This window comes from Mastigoproctus giganteus, chromosome 13 (assembly GCF_048544385.1).
Source record: "Mastigoproctus giganteus isolate SK-2022 chromosome 13, ASM4854438v1, whole genome shotgun sequence".
In the NCBI taxonomy this organism is placed as follows: Eukaryota; Metazoa; Arthropoda; class Arachnida; order Uropygi; family Thelyphonidae; genus Mastigoproctus; species Mastigoproctus giganteus.
The window spans coordinates 8,653,948-8,673,906 of record NC_143587.1 but is presented as its reverse complement, the minus strand read 5'-3'; the positions used below and the strand labels follow the sequence as shown (position 1 = coordinate 8,673,906).

The 19,959-nt window shown below is 38.9% G+C and overlaps 1 protein-coding gene across 1 annotated transcript in view; it reads right to left on the bottom strand.

Annotated features, from left to right (window-relative positions):
* Positions 1-19,959, bottom strand: part of HisT (Histamine transporter) — a 104,246-nt gene that overhangs the window by 45,715 nt on the left and 38,572 nt on the right. The window contains exons 4-5 of the mRNA XM_090387871.1: positions 17,945-18,079; positions 11,088-11,155 (exon numbers count right to left, since the gene is read on the bottom strand). Coding sequence (XP_090243997.1) covers positions 11,088-11,155; positions 17,945-18,079 — 203 coding nt within the window. The remainder of the gene's footprint in view (positions 1-11,087; positions 11,156-17,944; positions 18,080-19,959) is intronic.

Here is a 19,959-nt window from a genome sequence, read left to right as displayed (position 1 = left end):
TACTTAATGATTTTGTAATAACTGAGAACAAAGTGGAGGAGAAATTGTTGAAGTTAAACATAAGAAAAGCACCTGGGGTGGATGGGATCTATCCAGTTATATTAAAGGAGGCGGCAAAGCAACTAAGCAAACCCTTAGCCATAATTATGAGAGCATCCTCGGACTCAGGGGAGATTCCCACGGACTGGAGATGTGCAAATGTATCCCCAATTCACAAAGGTGATCGAAGGGTAACATGAGTAATTACAGACCAGTTAGTTTAACTTCTGTTCCGGGTAAAATAATGGAGTCACTGGTTAAAGATGCATTGCAGGATCATCTAGACAAGACTGCAGCAATAATTCAGACACAGCATGGGTTTTTTAAGGGAAAGTCTTGTCTGACAAATTTGATAGGATATTATGGTGTGGTTACAAAGGAACTGGATGCAAAAAATAATTTTGATATCATATATTTGGATTTCAGGAAAGCTTTCGACACTGTTGTGCATTAAAGACTATTACACAAATTGGAGCAGAATGGTATTAAGGGTAAGTTGCTACAATGGATAAAAGGATGGTTAAGTGGGAGAAGACAGAGGGTGGTAATCAATGGGTGCTGCTCTTCGTGGACTAATGTTATTAGTGGAGTCCCACAGGGTTCGGTGTTGGGTCCACTGTTGTTTTGTCTATTTATCAATAATATTGATGAAGGATATCAGGCTTAATATCGAAGTTTGCAGATGATACAAAGGTTGGCAGGGTTGTTAATGACAGTAATGGCAGTGTGCTACTGCAACAGGATCTAGATAATTTGGGCAGATGGGCTAAGAAGTGGCAACTGAAGTTTTAACCTTGACAAATGCAAAGTACTGCATATGGGTAGAAGTAACCCCAGAGAAACGTACCAACTGTGTGGTACTACACTTAAGGTGGTAGAAAATGAAAAAGACCTGGGAGTAATTGTGCAGGCAGATATGAAGTTTTCTGATCAATGTAGACAGGCTGCCAGGGCTATCATGGGGTTTTGTCAATGGTATATAGGAATTTTTCTAGCAGGGAAAAGGAGGTGATTATCCCTCTGTATAATGCAATGGTCAGGCCACACCTTGAGTACTGCGTACAGGTCTGGAGGCCTCATTTTAGGAAGGATGTAGATTTGCTTGAGCGTGTACAGAGAAGGGCAACAAGATTGGTGAGGGGAATGAAGGGATTCTTTTACCAAGAGAGGCTTAAGTTCTGCAAATTGCAGTGGCTGGAGACTAGGCACCAGCACGGTAATCTGATTGAGGTGTATAAGGCCTTGAATGGGTTGAGCGAGCTGAATTCTGATGGAATCCTTCCACTTGTTCAGAATACGAACCTAAGGGGACATAAATTCAAATTAAGAAAAGACAGATGTAGAATAGATGTGCGGAAATTTGCCTTTAGCCAGTGGGTGGTTAATTGGGAAGAAGACTGGGAAGTCTGCTGAATAGGCTACTAGAGACGGTCGTATTCAAAGCCGCTAAGTGGATTTTTCTTATTTATTGATTTGAAATTATTGTTTTTCTAAAACTTTTGATTTAAATTTAGTAGTATAACATTATTTTGTGATTTTCTGATTAATTTGGTGTATTTATTCTTTACTCGGCCTTGTAATTGCATAAATGTATCGGTCAGGGTTTCCACGTGTTTCAACTCCGCTACCGTTCGTAATTTTCCCGCCTTTGTGATACGATAGTACTTTGTGATACGAGCATTAGTTGAACTTCGTTAGCAGTTAAATTGTACGTTTAAATAAATACATATAACGACTTAGATTACAAACGTAATATAATTAATTATATTTAACATAATTAATAACATAACATAATTAATTATAATTAATTAATAAATTAATTGAATCATGACTCAGACCAGAGCAGCAAAGCAAAAGGCTCAAGCTAATGGAAGTGCTGTGGCTCAGAGCAGAACTGAGGGGGGGCAGTTGTCCTCTGACTCACAGCCTTATAAAATGCACTGTTTGCTTGATGTTGGCAGAGCAATCGGGTACGGAACATGATACGCCAAGGGGGATGTCTTTGTGTGTGCGCGATGCAAGGAGTGTATCGATATCAGGCAACAACTCGGCGTTCTTGTGGGCCTATATGAGAGCTTGAAGGACAGGGTGGATGCCCTCGAAGAAACTAAATTGAAGGGCCCATCAAGCTCTCAGCTGCATACATCAACGCCAGAGCTTGCACTTGGGCATCGCGTAACACAGAGACAACCCCCAAGGCAGAATGCTCTGGTCCCGAAGGAACTAGTAGTTGTTGGTGACTCTATTGTCAGGGAAACGGGGAACATGCTTTGTAAAAAAGATAGGTGGAACAGGACCAGGGTATGTCTGCCAGGGGCAAAGGTTGATGACGTTGTAGAGCGAATATCATCTTTTAAGGGCACAAAAGGTGATATAGTTGTACACGTTGGCACTAATTATATTAAGAGTAGGAGACCGGCAGAATTACTTAACAAATACAGGTCACTGTTGAACAAAAGCCGAGAATTAGGGTTGAATTTTAAAGTGTCTGCAATTCTGCCCAGACACGATAGGAGGGAGTATATGATGAGAGCCTTGTCGATCAATTCGGCCCTGGAAAGATTGTGCAAGGCTCAAGGGGTAGAATTTTTTTCAGCCTGGACTGTACTTGTTAACAGGAGAGATTGCTTCTACAGGGATGGGATACACTTAAATAGAAAGGGTGCAAGAATATTTGCTGATGCTATCGAGGCAGTGTTAGGTGGGTCGGAAAACTGCTAGCTTGGGGGGAGACAAAGACCAGTAGATTGACAGTAGCCACTGGCAGAGGTGAAAGAGATTCTTGCACTGCTTCTATTAGAATGAGCAGAAGCCTGAAAAACAAGATGCATGGTATTTCAGAGACTGCCGGGAGCCATTGCGGTACAAGTAAGCACATGGGTTGTGTTAGGGTAGCTAAGAATAGAAACAGGTGCAGGTATACTTGCATGTACACCAATGCTAGGAGTTTAGTAAATAAATTTGATGAATTTGAGGTATTGTTCAAAACATCAAAGGCAGATATTGTTGGGATATCAGAGACATGGTGTCACACAGATATAAGGGATGCAGAACTGCAATTTGGGGAGTACAACGTCTACAGAAAGGATAGACAGGATAGGAAGGGGGAGGGGTTATGCTATTAGTTACGAAACACATAAAAACCAAGGAAGTGAAGCCAGTCGACATCGCTGGACAGTGCAGTGTTGAGTCAGTTTGGTGTGACATAAGCATTGGGAGATCAAAATTGAGAGTAGGAGTGTGCTATAGGCCTAATGACTCTGATGAGTATAATAAGGAACTGTACAGGGAAATAGAGTGGGCCAGTAAATCAGAGAGTCTTATAACGGGAGATTTTAATTTCCCAGATATTGACTGGAATTTGGGGGTTGGTCACTCACAGACTAGCAGGGCTTTTGTGGATTTATTGGATGATTGTTTTCTACATCAGCATGTTCGGGAGGCAACTAGAGAGAGTAATACTCTTGATTTGATTATCAGCAGTGATTCTTCATGCATTAAGAATCTGCAGATAAATGAACCACTAGGTGGCAGTGATCACAGTGTGCTGAAGTGGGATTTACTCAAAGAGGTAACTACCATTAGGGGTAAAGGGAAGGGTTATTGCTTCCGTAAAGGCGACTACGATGGACTGAGACAGTATTTAAATTCTATACAGTGGGACCAACTGATGATGTTACCAACAGCAAATTCAAAATGGGAAGCATTCAAAGAACTTATCTTGGAAGCTACTAGTTTTTACATACCAACTAAGAAATATTGTTCAAGGTTTAGGCCAAAATGGATGTCAGATGAACTAATGAGGCATATGGCAGAGAAGAAAAATGCATGGGATACTTACAAATTACCACATGACACAGAAGCTTATGATAGATACAAGTTGATATGCAACCAAGTTACAAAGGAGGTTAGGCAGGCGAAGGCAGATTACGAGAAATCCTTGGCAAGGGATGCAAAGAAAAACAGCAAAGAGTTCTTTACTTATGTAAACTCTAGAAGGAAGGGGATGAATCAGATTGGTCCACTTGATATTGATGGGTCAACTGTTGATGATCCTGCTCAGGTAGCTAACAAACTAAATGAATATTTTGCATCGACATTCACACATGAGGAGTTATTCAGAAAGGGGAATGCCAGAGGTGTATTCAACTCTAGCAGTAAGCTACAGAATCTTGAAATAACTGGGTGTAAAGTGGAGGAGAAACTGTTGAAGATAAACACAAGAAAGGCACCCGGGGTGGATGGGATCTATCCAGTTATATTAAAGGAGGCAGCAAAGGAAGTAAGCAAACCCTTAGCCATAATTATGAGAGCTTCCTTGGACTCAGGGGAGGTACCCATAGACTGGAAATGTGCAAATGTGACCCCAATTCACAAAGGAGGATCAAAGGCTGACACAAGTAATTATAGACCTGTGAGCTTAACTTCTGTTCCAGCAAAATTAATGGAGGCACTGGTTAAAGAAGCACTGCAGGATCATTTAGACAAGACTTCAGTTATAGCTCAGACACAGCATGGTTTTGTTAAGGGGAAGTCTTGCCTGACCAACTTGATTGGATACTATGATGCAGTCACAAAAGAACTGGATGCAGGGAATAACTTTGATATTATATACTTGAATCTTAGAAAGGCTTTTGATACTGTTGCACATGGAAGACTGCTACACACATTGGAGCAGTGTGACATTGGAGGCAAATTGCTGCTATGGATAAAGGGGTGGTTGAGGGGGACAAGACAGAGAGTGGTAATCAATGGACACTGCTCATCGTGGACTAATGTTATTAGTGGAGTCCCTCAGGGCTCAGTGTTGGGTCCATTATTGTTTTCTGTATTTATAAATGATATTGATGATGGTATATCAAGCTTAATGTCCAAGTTTGCAGATGATACAAAGGTTGGCAGGGTTGTCAAGGACACTACTGACACTATGCTGCTGCAACAGGATCTGGAAAGGTTGAGCAGATGGGCTGAGAGGCGGCAAATGAAGTTTAACATTGACAAATGTAAAGTACTACACATGGGAAACAGCAACCCCAATGTAAAGTACTACACATGGGAAACAGCAACCCCAGAGCAACGTATCAACTCTGTGGTACTACACTGACAGTGGTAGAGAATGAAAGGGACTTGGGGGTGGTTGGGCAGGCAGATATGAAGTTCTCTGAGCAGTGCAGACGGGCTGCAAGAGTAGCTCATGGAGTATTGTCAATGATGTACTGTACAGGAATTTTTCCAGCAGGGATAAGGAGGTGATTATTCCATTGTATAAGGCATTGGTCAGGCCACACCTAGAGTACTGTATACAGGTCTGGAGGCCTCATTTCAAGAAGGATGTAGAGCTGCTGGAACGAGTACAGAGAAGGGCAACAAGATTAGTGAATGGAACAAAGGGGTGCTCTTACGAAGAAAGGCTTAAGTTTTGCAAATTAAAGTGTCTGGAGACTAGGCACCAGCGAGGTGATTTGATAGAGGTGTATAAGGCCTTGAATGGTTTAAGCATGCTCAATGCTGATGGGATTCTTCCTCTAGCTCAGAAAAATCACCTGAGAGGGCATAAATTCAAATTGAGGAAAGACAGATGTAGGATAGATGTGCAGAAATTTGCCTTTAGCCAGCGGGTGGTTGGTTGGTGGAACAGACTTCCATCCTTTGTGGTGGAGGTTGATAGCCTAAATAAGTTTAAGGCTCAGCTGGACAGGTATTTTGAACGAACAGAGAGGTGAAGTGGAAGTGGGTTTTTTTTTTTTTTTTTTTTGGCTGATGCTGCATAAGCTTGCTTTCTTGCATCAAATGCCTCTACTAATGCTAATGACGCAGTCACAGAAGAACTGGATGCAGGGAATAACTTTGATATTATATACTTGGATCTTAGAAATGCTTTTGATACTGTTGCACATGGAAGACTGCTGCACAAACTGGAGCAGTGTGGCATTGGAGGCAAATTGCTGCTATGGATAAAGGGGTGGTTGAGGGGGAGAAGAAGACAGAGTAGTAATCAATGGACACTGCTCATCATGTACTAATGTTATTAGTGGTGTCCTTGAGGGTTCACAGTGTTGGGTCCATTATTTTTTTCTGTTTTTATAAATAATATTGATGATGGTATATCAAGCTTAATGTTCAAGTTTGCAGATGATACAAAAGTTGGCAGGGTTTTGAAGGGCACTACTGACGCTATGCTGCTGCAACAGGATCTGAAAAGGTTGAGCAGATGGGCTGAGAGGTGGCAAATGAAGTTTAACATTGACAACTTTAAAGTACTACATATGGGAAACAGCAATCCCAGAGCAACGTATCAACTCTGTGATACTACACTGACAGTGGTAGAGAATGAAAAGGACCTCGGGGTAATTGTGCAGGCAGATATGAAATTCTCTGAGCAGTGCAGACGGGCTGCAAGAGTAGCTCATGGTGTCTTATCAGTGATATACAGGAATTTTTCTAGCAGGGATAAGGAGATGGTTATTCCCTTGTATATGGGAATGGTCAGGCCACACCTTGAGTACTGTATACAGGTCTGGAGGCCTCATTTCAAGAAGGATGTAGAGCTGCTGGAACAAGTACAAAGGGCAACAAGGCTATTGAATGGAACAAAGGGTTGCTCTTACGAAGAAAGGCTTAAGTTTTGCAAATTACAGTGTCTGGAGACTAGGCACCGGGAGGTGATCTGATATAGGTGTATAAAGCCTTGAATGGTTTGAGCATGCTTAATGCTGATGGGATTCTGCCTCTTGTTCAGAATAATCACCTGAGAGGGCATAAATTCAAATTGAGGAAAGACAGATGTAGGATAGATGTGCAGAAATTTGCCGTTAGCCAGCGGGTAGTTGGTTGGTGGAACAAACTTCCATCCCTTGTTGTGGAAGTTGATAGCCTAAATAAATTTAAGGCTCAGCTGGACAGGTATTTCGAACAAACGGAGGGGTGAAGTGGAAGTTTTTTTTTTTTTTCCTGGCTGATGCTGCGTAAGCTTGCTTTCTTGCATCATGTGCCTCTACTAATGCTAATGCATCCAGTTGACACAGGTGGGCAGTGCAATGTTGAGTTTGTTTAGTGTGACATAAACTGGAATAAGTTGTGGAATGTGACATAAAATGGAATAAGTTGCCTACATGGGTGGTAGAGGCTGACAGTTTGGGGAAATTCAAAGGTCATCTGGATAGTACTTTCGGGTCAGGGAAGCGCATAGGATGATAGGTTTAATTTCCTTTTCTTTTATTAATTATTATTATTTATTTATATCATTGTTTTATTCGGGTTTTTTTTTTTTTTTTTTTGGCTGGTGCAGCATAAGCCATAGGCTTTCTTGCACCATGCGGCCATTACTAATACTAAACACTGGGAAAGGGAAAATGAGAGTAAGAGTATGTTACAGGCCTTAAGACACTAATGAGTACAATGAACAGTTGTGCAGAGAAATAGAATGGGCCAGTAAATCAGAATGTCTTGTAATGGGGGATTTTAACTTTCCAGATATTGACTGGAACTTGTGGATTGGTCACTCACATGCTAGCAAGGCTTTTGTGGATTTATTGGAGGTTTGTTTTCTACAGTAACATGTATGAGGGGCAACCAGAGGGAGTAATACCCTTGATCTGATGATCAGCAGTGATGACTCATGCATTAGGAATTTGCAGATAAAGGAACCACTAGGTGACAGTGATCAGAGTATACTGATGTGGGATTTACTTAAAGATGTAACTACGATCAAGAGTAAAGGGAAGGGTTTGTTTTGATCTCAGATAGTTTTAAATTCTATAGAGTGGGATCAACTGATAATGTTAACAGACTTTCATCCCTTGCTGTGGAAGTTGATAGCCTAAATAAATTTAAGGCTCAGCTGGACAGGTATTTCGAATGAACAGAGGGGTGAAGTGGAAGTTTTTTTTTTTTTTTTTTGTTTTTTTTTTGGCTGATGCTGCATAAGCTTGCTTTCTTGCATCATATGCCTCTACTAATGCTAATGGTGAATTCTAAATGGGAAGCCTTTGGGGATTTAATCTTGAAGGTTACTACAGGTTTTTCATGCCAACTAAGAAACTGTTCAAGGTTCAGGCCTAAATGAATGAATTAATGAAGCTCATCGCAGAGAAGAAAAATGCATGGGATGCATATAAACTATCAGGCGACACAGAAGCCTACAGCAGATATAAGCTAGTCTGTAATCAAGTCACAAGGGAGGTTAGCCAGACAAAGGCAGATTATGAGAACTCTTTGGCAAAGGATGCAAAGAAAAACAGCAAAGAGTTCTTTACTTATGTAAACTCTAGAAGGAAGGGGATGAATCAGATCGGTCCACAAAACATAGATGATTCAACTATTGAAGATCCTGCTCAAGTAGCTGATAAACTGAATGTGTATTTTGCATCTACATTCACACATGAGTTATTCAAGGAGGGCAATGCCAGAACAGTATCAAACTCTAACCGGGAGCTAAATGACTTTATGATAACTGAGAGCAAAGTGGAGGAGAAATTGTTGAAGTGAAAGATAAAAAAGGCACCTTGGGCAAATGGAATCTATCCAATTATAATCAAGGAGGTAGCAAGGGAAGTAAGCAAACCCTCAGCCATAAATATGAAAGCATCCTTAGAGTCAGGGGAGGTCCCCATTGATTGAAGATGTGCAAATGTATCCCCAATTCACAAAGGGGATTCAAAGGGTGACACAAATAATTAGACTTGTTAATTTAACTTCTGTTCCGAGGAAAATAATGGAGTCACTAGTTAAAGAGGTGATACATGTTCACCTAGACAAAACAGCAGCAATAGTTCAGACACAGCATGGGTTTGTTAAGGGGAATTCTTGTCTGACCAATTTGATTGGATATTACAATGTGGTCATAAAGCAACTGGATGCTAAAAATAATTTTGATATCATATACTTGGATTTCAGGAAAGCTTTTGATACTGTTGCACATGGAAGATTGCTGTACAAATTGGAGAGATATGGCATTAAGGGCAAGTTACTGCAATGGATAAAGGGATGGTTGAGTGGGAGACGGCAGAGAGTGGTAATAAATGGACACTGCGCTATGCTAATAACGGTATAGCCTAATACACATAATGAAACTTGGTGGCTTGGTAGTAGTATTATTGCTGTAGTAATTGGTGAACTGGAGTAGGATTGTTATTGCATTTAACTTTTCATTTTGAATTAGAAGTGCTGTTATTATTTGTGATTCTCTGATAATGTTGTTGAATTTGTTATCATTTATAATCATTAAGGAATCACAGTCAACTTCTGCCGCCATTTTTTTGTATCGATAAACATCTGAATATTAATTATATATAATTAATAATGTAAACTTCATAGCATATACGGCGCATAGTATTATTACTGCATTCGATATAATTATTTAGTGCAATATTTTTAATTATATTGAATTTGAACAAAAATTATTCCTCAGACCAGAGGAGCAAAGCAAAGGGCTCATGCTAGTGGGAGTGCAGTGGCTCTGGGGAGAATTGAGGACAAGGGCAATTGTTATGGGCCTTTATGAGAGTTTGAAGAACAGTGTGGATGCTCTGGAAGGATTTAAATTGGGAGCCCATCAAGCTCACAATTGCCCACATCAACAGCAGAGCTTGCACTTAATCATCAGACAATACACCAGCAAGCCCAAAGGCAGAATGCACTGATCCCACAGGAGGTAGTTATGGCCAGTGACTTTTGTAGATGTATTGGATGACTGTTTCCTACAGCAGCAAGTTAGTGCTGCTAGAGGAAACAGTCATCCAAGAGAGTGCAATACTCTTGATCTGATTATCAGCAGTGATTCTTCATGCATTAAGAACCTGCATATAAAAGAACTACTAGGTGGCAGTGATTGCTGTGTACTGATATGGAATTTACTTAAAGATGTAACTACCATCAAGGGTAAAGGGAAGAGTTTTTGCTTTCATAAAGGTGACTACAGTGGTCTTAGAAAGTTTTTAAATTCTATGCAGTGGGACAAACTGATGATGTTAACATCAGCAAACTAAATGGGAAGCATTCAATGAAATAATCATTGAGCCTGCTAGGCTTTCCCACATGGGGAGGCATAAATTCAGGAAAGATGGTATCAAAATAGATGTGTGGAAGTTCGCTTTGTTGTTGTTATTTTGGATTTTAGGAGCATTAGCAACTAAGGCCATATTGCTCCAGGGATATGTGATGGTCATTCCCTAACCTTTCCACATCCTCCGTATTTGGTGTATGATGGGCTCGAACCCCAGTCTAACAAAGATACGTGTGCTATGCACTGCTGCTCCTGCCCACCTGGCTACGGAGGGGCCTGAAGTTCACCTTCAGCCAATGGGTAGTTGATTGCTATAACAAGTGCCCATCCATTGTTATGGAAATGAATAGTTTCAATCAATTCAAGGAAGAACTAGGATCTCTTAAAATGTTATGCTTGAAAATTCTTACTGTTACTTCAATAATGAAAATTTGCAGATAAACTGCAGCCATTATATTCAGATTTTTATATTTAATACATTGATTATAAATGTAAGTAATTTCCAAGATTTTTTTTTTTTTAATTGAATGATTATTAAATATGCCCTTATTTAAAAATAATAATAAAACAGAAAAAAAAAAAAAAAAAAATTTTCCCAAATATACAAGTAAGGGGGTATTGTAAACCTCATATTGTGGAAGCACTTCATTGTGGGTAGCCTTGTATTTCACTACACACTTTAAATAAAAAGCACTGCTCCAATGAAAAAAGCATATTGCTATTTATTTAAAATGTATATCATCCCTAAAACTCCAGATATGGTGAATGGCACATAATTTAGCTATGCCCTACTTGTATGATTATATTTTACAGCTCTTTGATATAATACATGGTGTCCTATCAAAAGCTGCCTAAAGTTATGGCATTAAAACTGAGAAAATAATTAAAAGAAAGAAACAATTAGTAAGAATATGATATCACATTAAGAATTATTGAAATAATGAGTAAGAATAGTGACATCCCTTATCTAGCTCAACTTCTATTTAATAATCTTACAGTTTAGTATTTTATATTAAAAAAAAACAAACAATGAATTCCTACTTACTGGGAAATGGGTCAGTACCACTTGATTTAGATGTGTAGAAATAGCATAGAAAACGCCAACATTCATACCTATAAAAATAACAATTTAAATTTCTTTCATGAAAGAAAAACACAAGATATAGTGAGTGTATTATTATTAGTCATATGATGCAAGGAATCCTTAGGCTTATGCAATTGTGAATTACCTTGAGAGAGAGAGAGAGAACAAGAGTCAGAAGTAGAAGGGAATCACCAAGAAAGAGAAGAATGATGATATCCAGCTCAGGACCGTGGGTGTGCCAAGCCCATACTCACCAGATGTGAGCCACTGGGATTACTGTGTGCCTCATCATACACTAATATGATGAGGCATATTATAATAGGTATGGCAGATTCACACAGCATATGAGCCAAATAATGATATTAAAATTTTGTGATGAAGGAAAATTCACATTGCATTAGAACTTATAACGTAACCTATCAGAACTTTAAAACAGCTGTTGTCCTTAAGGTGAATGTTGTTTGAGTTTATTAAAATGTTGTATAGAGATAAAGTAAATGTATAGAATGTTAACCAAAAAAAAAAAAAAATTGTGCTTAACTGAACTAATTATATAGAACCATCCTTGCTGTTTAATTATGTTCAATTAAGTGTAGTATCTTCTGAAGGAGATCTGCATTCCTTTCCTAAGGAAAAATAAAATAAAACAAAACAAAACTGTAACGTAGTGAGTACACGCACCACTGTGGGTAATAACATTGGAATGTTTAAACAAAATACGGGAGTTGAAAGACAATACACATAGGTAACGTAAGTAGTATAAAATTTAGAATTTGTTTGACCCTGGAAAATGGCTAATATGGACAATAATAATAATAACGTTGAGTTTACTCAATCCATTCAAGGCCTTTTACACCTCAATCAAATCTCCAGTAGATTTTCATCCTTCTCTGCACCCATTACAGTAGATTTTCATCTGTCCTAAAAAGAGGGTTCTAGACCTGTATACAGTAATCAAGATGCTACCTAACTTGCCTTTACAATGGGATAATCACTGCTATCTCTGCTATCAAAATTCCCGTATTACTGACAAAATCTCATAAGCTGTTCTCATACCCTATCTGCACTGCTCAGAGAACTTCATATCTTATTGAACTATTATTCTCTTTTTTTCATTTTCCACTACCCTGAATGTAGTACCACACAGGTGGTAGATATTAATCTGTGATTACTGCTACCCATATGCAATACCTTGCATTTATCAATGTTAAACTTCAACTGCATTTATCAATGTTAAACTTCAACTGCATTTCTCAGCCCATTTGCCTAATTTTTCTAGATCTTGTTGCAGTAGCTTATCTTGATTAATATCATTAACAACCGTGCTAACCTTTGTATCATCTGCAAATTTAGACATTACACCTGGTATACCTCACATTGTTGTTTTCTGTATTTATTTATCACTAATAAATACAGACAACAACAATGGGCCCGGAATTATATACACTCATGAGCCACAACGTTCATGGATGCGGCCCACAGAACCTGGCAATGTCTTCTACCAGTGCAGCATATATTGTGACAGCACAGGTAATGTGGGCTGCATCCAGTTGTGGATCTAGCAGCCCATCTACACTGCTCGGAGAACTTCATATCTGACTGCACAATTATCCCAAGGTCTTTTTCATTCTCCACTTCCCCGAGTGTAGTACCACACAGTTGGTACCTTTCTCTTGAGTTACTGGATGTTTTGAGTTACCTTTCTCTTGAGTTACTTGAGTCCCCATTTGCAGTACTTTGCATTTGTACTTTGCAGTGTGGGCTGCATCCAGGATGCAACCCACACTACCATGCAATGGGGAAAGGGAAGGACCTAATCAAGTTTGACTAGGAAATGATTTGCACTGACGGGATCACTGGGGCCAGCATCTCAACAACCACAGGTAATGTCAGCTGTTTGAGGTCCGCCATAACGAAGTGTGGTGAGAATGGTCCAAAGAGGGACACACAACCATCCAATGTGCCAGGATGGGGGACCACAACTGATTGACAGTCGAGGTAAATGGTGGAGGGCACATGCTGTCTGGGACAACAGTTGATTGAAGCACAACAAAAGATGGGCTTCCATCTTTTGTTGTGGAAGCTAATAGCCTAAATAAATTTAAGGCTGAGCTGGACAGGCATTTGGAACAAATGGAGGAGGTGAAATGGAAGGGGTTTTTTTTTTTTTTTTTGCTGATGCTGCATAGGCTTGCTTTCTTGCATTGCATGCCTCTACTAAGGCTAATCCCTCAATTAATGGCAGAATACAATCAGAGCACATAGAGAAATGTTTCTAAACACACCATCCACTGGATGCACCTGCAGATAGGCCTACAAAGAAGACGAACATGTTCATGTGCTCATGTTGACCAACTGTCATCGACACCTCTGCTTGCAGTGGGCACAGAAGCACTATTCCTGGATTGGACAACTGGAAAAGAGTCATTTGGTCTGATGAATCACGGTTCCAGCTCCATCATGCCAATGGAAGGGTGAATGTTCAATGGCAAGCAGTGAACTGCTGCAACCGGACTGCACAGTTTGATAAAAACAGACCTGCAGCAGTGGTATCATGGTTTGGAGGATGTTTTCATTGACCATTACTGGATTTCCTCATACCCATTGAACACACCCAGATTCTACCTTGGCATTGCTTCAGACTAAGTTTTGTCCTACATGGTGACTGTGTATCCAGACGCCACAACTCTTTTCAGCAAGACAATTCCCATGTCACAAGGCCAGCACTATACAGGAATGGTTCAAGGGCCATGTCTAAGCATTTTGTGTGCTTCCCTTGCCACCAAATTCCCAACATCAATCCCATCAAACATCTGTGGGATGTGGTGGAATGCAGCATTCATCAGTCCATGCTAGTGCCTCACTCCATTGCCAAACTCCGGGACATCCTTCTTTCCAGCTAGTCCTGAATATCCGAGGACAGTCAAGTTGATGCCACACTGGTGCAAGCAGTTATAGTGGTGAAAGGCAGCCCAATATGCTATTAGATAGGTGGTGATAATGTCTTGGCTCATGAGTGTATATAAGGCATATTTTTTAAATTTGAAATAGACAAAATTTTGCATCAGTAGTAGATCCAAAATCTTACATCTCAGGGATCCCAACTGAGCTAAGCATGCTACTACTACCACTACTCTGATAAAATTCCCCCCCCCCTTCCCAGATTCCTTAAAAGCTCAAGTTAATCCAAAAAAACTCCCATATTTCAGTATACAGTCCCTCATGCCATTCATTTTTCAGCACGCCCCTATTTTTATTCTCCTAAATGTCAGTTTGTGCAAAATTAATATCATTTAGTTTCCACATGGATAATAGCACTGTTTACAGTCCTTTAAAACTATTAACTTATATGATAATTCATAAATTTTCACTCCAGGCAGGTATACCCTGGTTCTAGTCTACTTATCTCTAGTAGACTTTCAAAATAGATAAGCACACTTTCTCTTACAATAGGATCCCTACCTAAAAAAATTACATTCTTCTAAATCAAGCAGTTTGCAATTTAAAATCTTTTATTGAAGACTGAATTGAGTGCATCACCTACTAGATACATTAATTGCTGGCAAGTCTCCAGTTTCCTTCTGCTTTAGGGCATTTGTTCTCAAGTTAGCATTAGCACTGATGCATATGATGCAAGAAAGCAAGCTTATACAGCATCAGCAAAAAAAATAAAATAAAAAACTTCCCCATTTTACCCATTCAGTCACTCCAAATGTTTGTCTAGTTCAGCCTTAAATTTATTTAAGGCTATCAACTTCAACAACAACAGCTGGAAGTCAGTTCCAGCAATTAACTACCTGCTGGCAAAAGGCAAACTTCCGCACATATTCTACAACTGTCTTTTACTCAATTTGAATCTATGTTCCCCCCTCAGGTTCTTAATCTGAGCAAGCAGAGGTATCCCGTCAGCATTGAGCCTACTCAAACCATTTAAGGCCTTATTCAACTTAATCATATCACCTCGCAGGTTCCTAGTCTCCAGTTGCTGCAACTTGCAGGACTTAAGCCTTTCTTCATAAGTGCACCCCCTTTGTTCCTCTCACCAATCTTGTTGCTCTTCTCTGTACTGGTTATAGCAACTCTACATCCTTCCTAAACAAGGCCTCCAGACCTGTACACAGTACTCCAGGTGCGGGACTGACCATTGCCTTATACAAAGAGATAATCACCTCCTTGTCTCTGCTAGCAAAATTCTTATATATATATATACATATATATATATATATAATTGACAAAACTCCATGACCTGCTCTGGCAGCCTGTCTGCACTGCTCGGAGAACTTCATATCTGACTGCACAATTATCTGGAGGTCTTTTTCCTCCAGTATATGTGGTATTACACTCAGGGAGTGTGGTATTACACTCCCTGAGTGTAATACCACACAGTTAGTACATTTCTCTTGAGTTACTGCTCCCCATATGCATTTGTCAATGTTAAACTTCAGTTGCCAATTCTCAGCCCATCTGCCTAACTTTTCTAGATCCTGTTGCAGTAGCATACTGTCTTTGCTGTCATTAATAACCCTGTCAACCTTTGTATCATCTGCAAACTTGGACATTAAGCCTGATATACCGTCATTGATGTCATTGATAAATACACAAAACAACAATGGGCCCAGCACTGAACCCTGGGGAACTCCGCTAATAACATTCATCTACATAGAACAGTGTCCATTTATTACCACTCTCTGCCATTTCCCATTCAACCATCCCTTATTATTATTATTATTATTATTATTAGCCATAGAGTGCAAGGAAGCCTGAGGCTTATGCTGCACCAGCCAAAAAAAAAAAAAAAAAAAAAATTCTGAATTACCCCAAGAGAGAGAGAGAGAGAGAGAGAGAGAGAGAGAGAGAGAGAGAAATAGAAGGGAATCACCAAGAAAAAGAAGAATGATGATGTTTTTATCAATTGCAGCAAATTGCCCTTAATGCCATACCACTCCAATTTGTTCAGCAGTCTTCCATGTGCAACAGTATCAAAAGCTTTCCTGAAATCCAAGTATATGATATCAAAATTATTTTTTGCATCCAGTTCCTTTGTAACCACACCATAGTATCCAATCAAATTGGTCAGACAAGAGACTTCTCCTTAACAAATCTATGCTGTGTCTGAACTATTATTGCAGTCTTGTCTAGGTGATCATGTATCACCTCTTTAACCAAGTTATATGTATAGTAGTGGTGGTACACTTAACTGTGCCAGATGGCACACAAACCCATAAAAAAATTTGAAAATTAATTACAAATAAATAAAAACACTGATATAACTATCAAGATAACTCAGTGGTTATCAAGAGTGAAAGTAATAATCCAACTTTCTGAGCTGTGTTTAGAAGTGCATTTATTTCTCCTTGACATAAATTCCAATTGTTCCAATCATTTTGTAGATTAAAAGATTGGCTTAATTGGCTGATTATATTTACATTGACTCTATAATTAAATTTAAGTTTATATAGTTCACATGTAACTGCTCAAGGATAAAGTAAATTTCACTGTAAAGAAACTTGAATTTACAATTAAAGATTTGGAAAAAAATAAAATTCTTGGGTTTCAACCAAAACTGGACTAAAATTGAAGAAAGATACAAAAATGGTAAATGAATTTTTTTCACACATTCAGAAAATCATTATAAAAAACAAGTTGGACAATACAGTAGGGCCTCAACTTACGATGACATCAACATCCGATATTCTCAGAAACCGATATACCATCCATACGATATTTTATTTTAAGGACCGATGATATTTGCAGGTATTGATGGCTTTCCGATATAGCTGGAATGATACATGGGTGGAAATTTTCAGATGCATGGTGCACGGAACATCACCCATACAATTGGGATTAACCAATTAGCTTCTTTGTTATTGAAAAACATCGTTATCGTTCAACTTTAGAAAAATGTGTGGCACGTGGAACATCACTTGTACAATTGTTTCAGATCTATGACAATCTGAAACTTCAAGCTCCATCAACCAGTGGTGGCAGTGTTGTGCGCTTTGAAGACTAAAGCCAGCAGAGGCTGGTTCGAGCACTTCAAAAAAAGGCTAATATCAAAAGTGTTGAAGGGCATTAGTTGAAGGGCATGGGACATGGGGAGACATGCCCATGCCCTTCAACAACTTTTTTACTGATAATAAAGTAGCTGAGACCTTTAAAATTGAATTTCAAGAGTTTGTTGGTCAGGAGAGTTATCTTCCAGAGCAGGTTTTTAACATTTACGAAATCAGCCTTTTCTGGAAGCAAATGCCATAGGAATACATACATCACTAAGGATGAGGCTAGTTTACCTGGGCATAAGCCTATGAAAGATAGGCTCACTCTTTTGTTGGGGGGTGCCAATACCTCTTGAGATTTTAAGTTGAAGCCTTTGCTTGTGTATCACTCTAATACCCCCCATAGTATTTAAACAACAAAAAGTCAACAAATGCATGATGGGAGTGTTTTGGCACAGTAACAAGGTCTGGGTTACAGGATATGCCTTCAGTCGAAGTTCAACATGCTGGACTGTGTGAGGCCGACTATAAATCTTGGAATGATGTTTCCACTAGGTGCTTAAATTTAGACTGGAAAAAGATGTAGAACATACTATACTACTGATTCTAATACCTTCTGTGTTTGGGATTTTCATAAAATAAATAAAAAAGGTTTTATCAGTTTCAAACTTAAGCTAACCTAACGTAACCACAAGAAGATTAGAAGTAAATTGAATTTGCATTACACACCAGTAGTTCATTTACAGTAATTATGATAAATAAATATCTATATTTAAAATAAAACTAAACTCAGTATAAAGTGATACTGACTATATTACTTACCATAAGTAACAAGCAATATGTCATAATTTATATTCTTGATTAAATTCCTTATTGACTGCCAGTAATTCTTCTTTTCTCCAGACATAGCAGAAACCTGGGCCCAACTTGGAGGTTTGGGTGGTTTAGACTTAAACACTAAAGGGAGGGAAAAAAAAATTTTTTTTTTTAAATACAATAATTGCTATTTAAGCTGTTAAAACTTAAAAGGACAATTATATCTCAGAATATATTACAAGTCATTAACAGTACATGATCTCTTTCAAATGAATATGTGAGATAGATAAATAAAGCTATATAATTATTATTAATTATCTATCTATACATTGAAAAATATTTTCCTCCTAGTGATATTTATTTGAGCCAATGGAAGAAGAGAGAGAGAGAGAGGCAATTACATCACTACAAATGCATTTAATTATTGACAATTGCCTCCATAACGTTCACCAACCTCGTGCACATGATTCATTGTCTAACATTTGATGTTCCATTGTAACATTTTTTGTATATAATTAAATGTTGTATATTTGTAAATACAGTAGTTTAGTATTTTGTAAATATTTGTATAGTTTATAAATATGTCAGTTAAATATTTCAGTCATGCTCTTTCGGATGAAAAATATTCCTCGTGTATAATGGAACCACAAGAAAAAGGCCTTTTCCTAAGTGACCTATGTAAATGCAGGTAAATAATTACATAGTGATATTTCCTGAAGTCCAGTATAGTATACACTGGCAGGTACTTCGATGAAAGCGAGGAAGACTGCAATAATTGACAGGTGAAGGCACCTCTCTTTTCTGATTGTTTTGTGTCATCAAGGGGGGTTTTAGCTTAGGTAGCGTGTTTATCCCTCCATCCCACTGTGTTAAAATGGGAAAACAAGTTCCCGATTTAAAAACAGTGGCAAATATGGAGAAAAACACCCTAGGTGTATCAACATTGGAGGACAGTGGGCGGGGAAAGCAATGGCATCTGCCAATCACTCCTTTGTTCCTGTCTGTTTGTCGAAATATGGGAGTCATTAGCATTAGTAGAGACATATGATGCAAGAAAGCAAGCTTATGCAGCATCAGCCAAAAAAAAAAAAAAAACACACCTCCCATTTCACCCCTCCATTCGTTTGAAATACCTGTCCAGCTGAACCTTAAATTTATTTAGGCTATCAACTTCCACAACAAGGGATGGAAGTCTGTTCCACCAACCAACCAACCGCTCGCTCGCTCGCTCACTCACTCACTCACTCACTCGCTAAAGGCAAATTTCCGCACATCTATCCTACATCTGTCTTTCCTCAATTTCAATTTATGCCCTCTCAGGTGATTATTCTGAGCAAGAGGAAGAATCCCATCAGCACTGAGCATGCTCAAACCATTCAAGGCTTTATACACCTCAATCAGATCACCTCGCCGGTGCCTAGTCCCCAGACTCTAATTTGCAAAAATTAAGCCTTTCTTCGTAAGAGCAACCCTTTGTTCCATTCACTAATCTTGTTTCCCTTCTCTGTACTCATTCCAGCAGCTCTACATCCTTCTTGAAATGAGGCCTCCAGACCTGTATACAGTACTAAGGTGTTGCCTGACCATTACCTTATACAAGGGAATAATCACTTCCTTATCCCTGCTAGAAAAATTCCTATATATCATTGACAATACACCAGGAGCTACTCTTGCAGCCTGTCTGCACTGCTCAGAGAACTTCATATCTGCCTGCACAATTACCTCCAAGTCCTTTTCATTCTCTACCACTGTCAGTGTAGTACCACAGAGTTGATACGTTGCTATGGGTTTGCTGTTTCCCATATGTAGTACTTTACATTTGTCAAAGTTAAACTTCATTTGCCACCTCTCAGCACATCTGCTCAACCTTTCCAGATCCTGTTGTAGCAGCATAGCATCAGTAGTTTCCTTAACAACCCTGCCAACCTTTGTATCGTTTGCAAACTTGGACATTAAGCTTGATATACCATCATCAATATTATTTATAAATACAGAAAACAATAATGGACACAACACTGAAC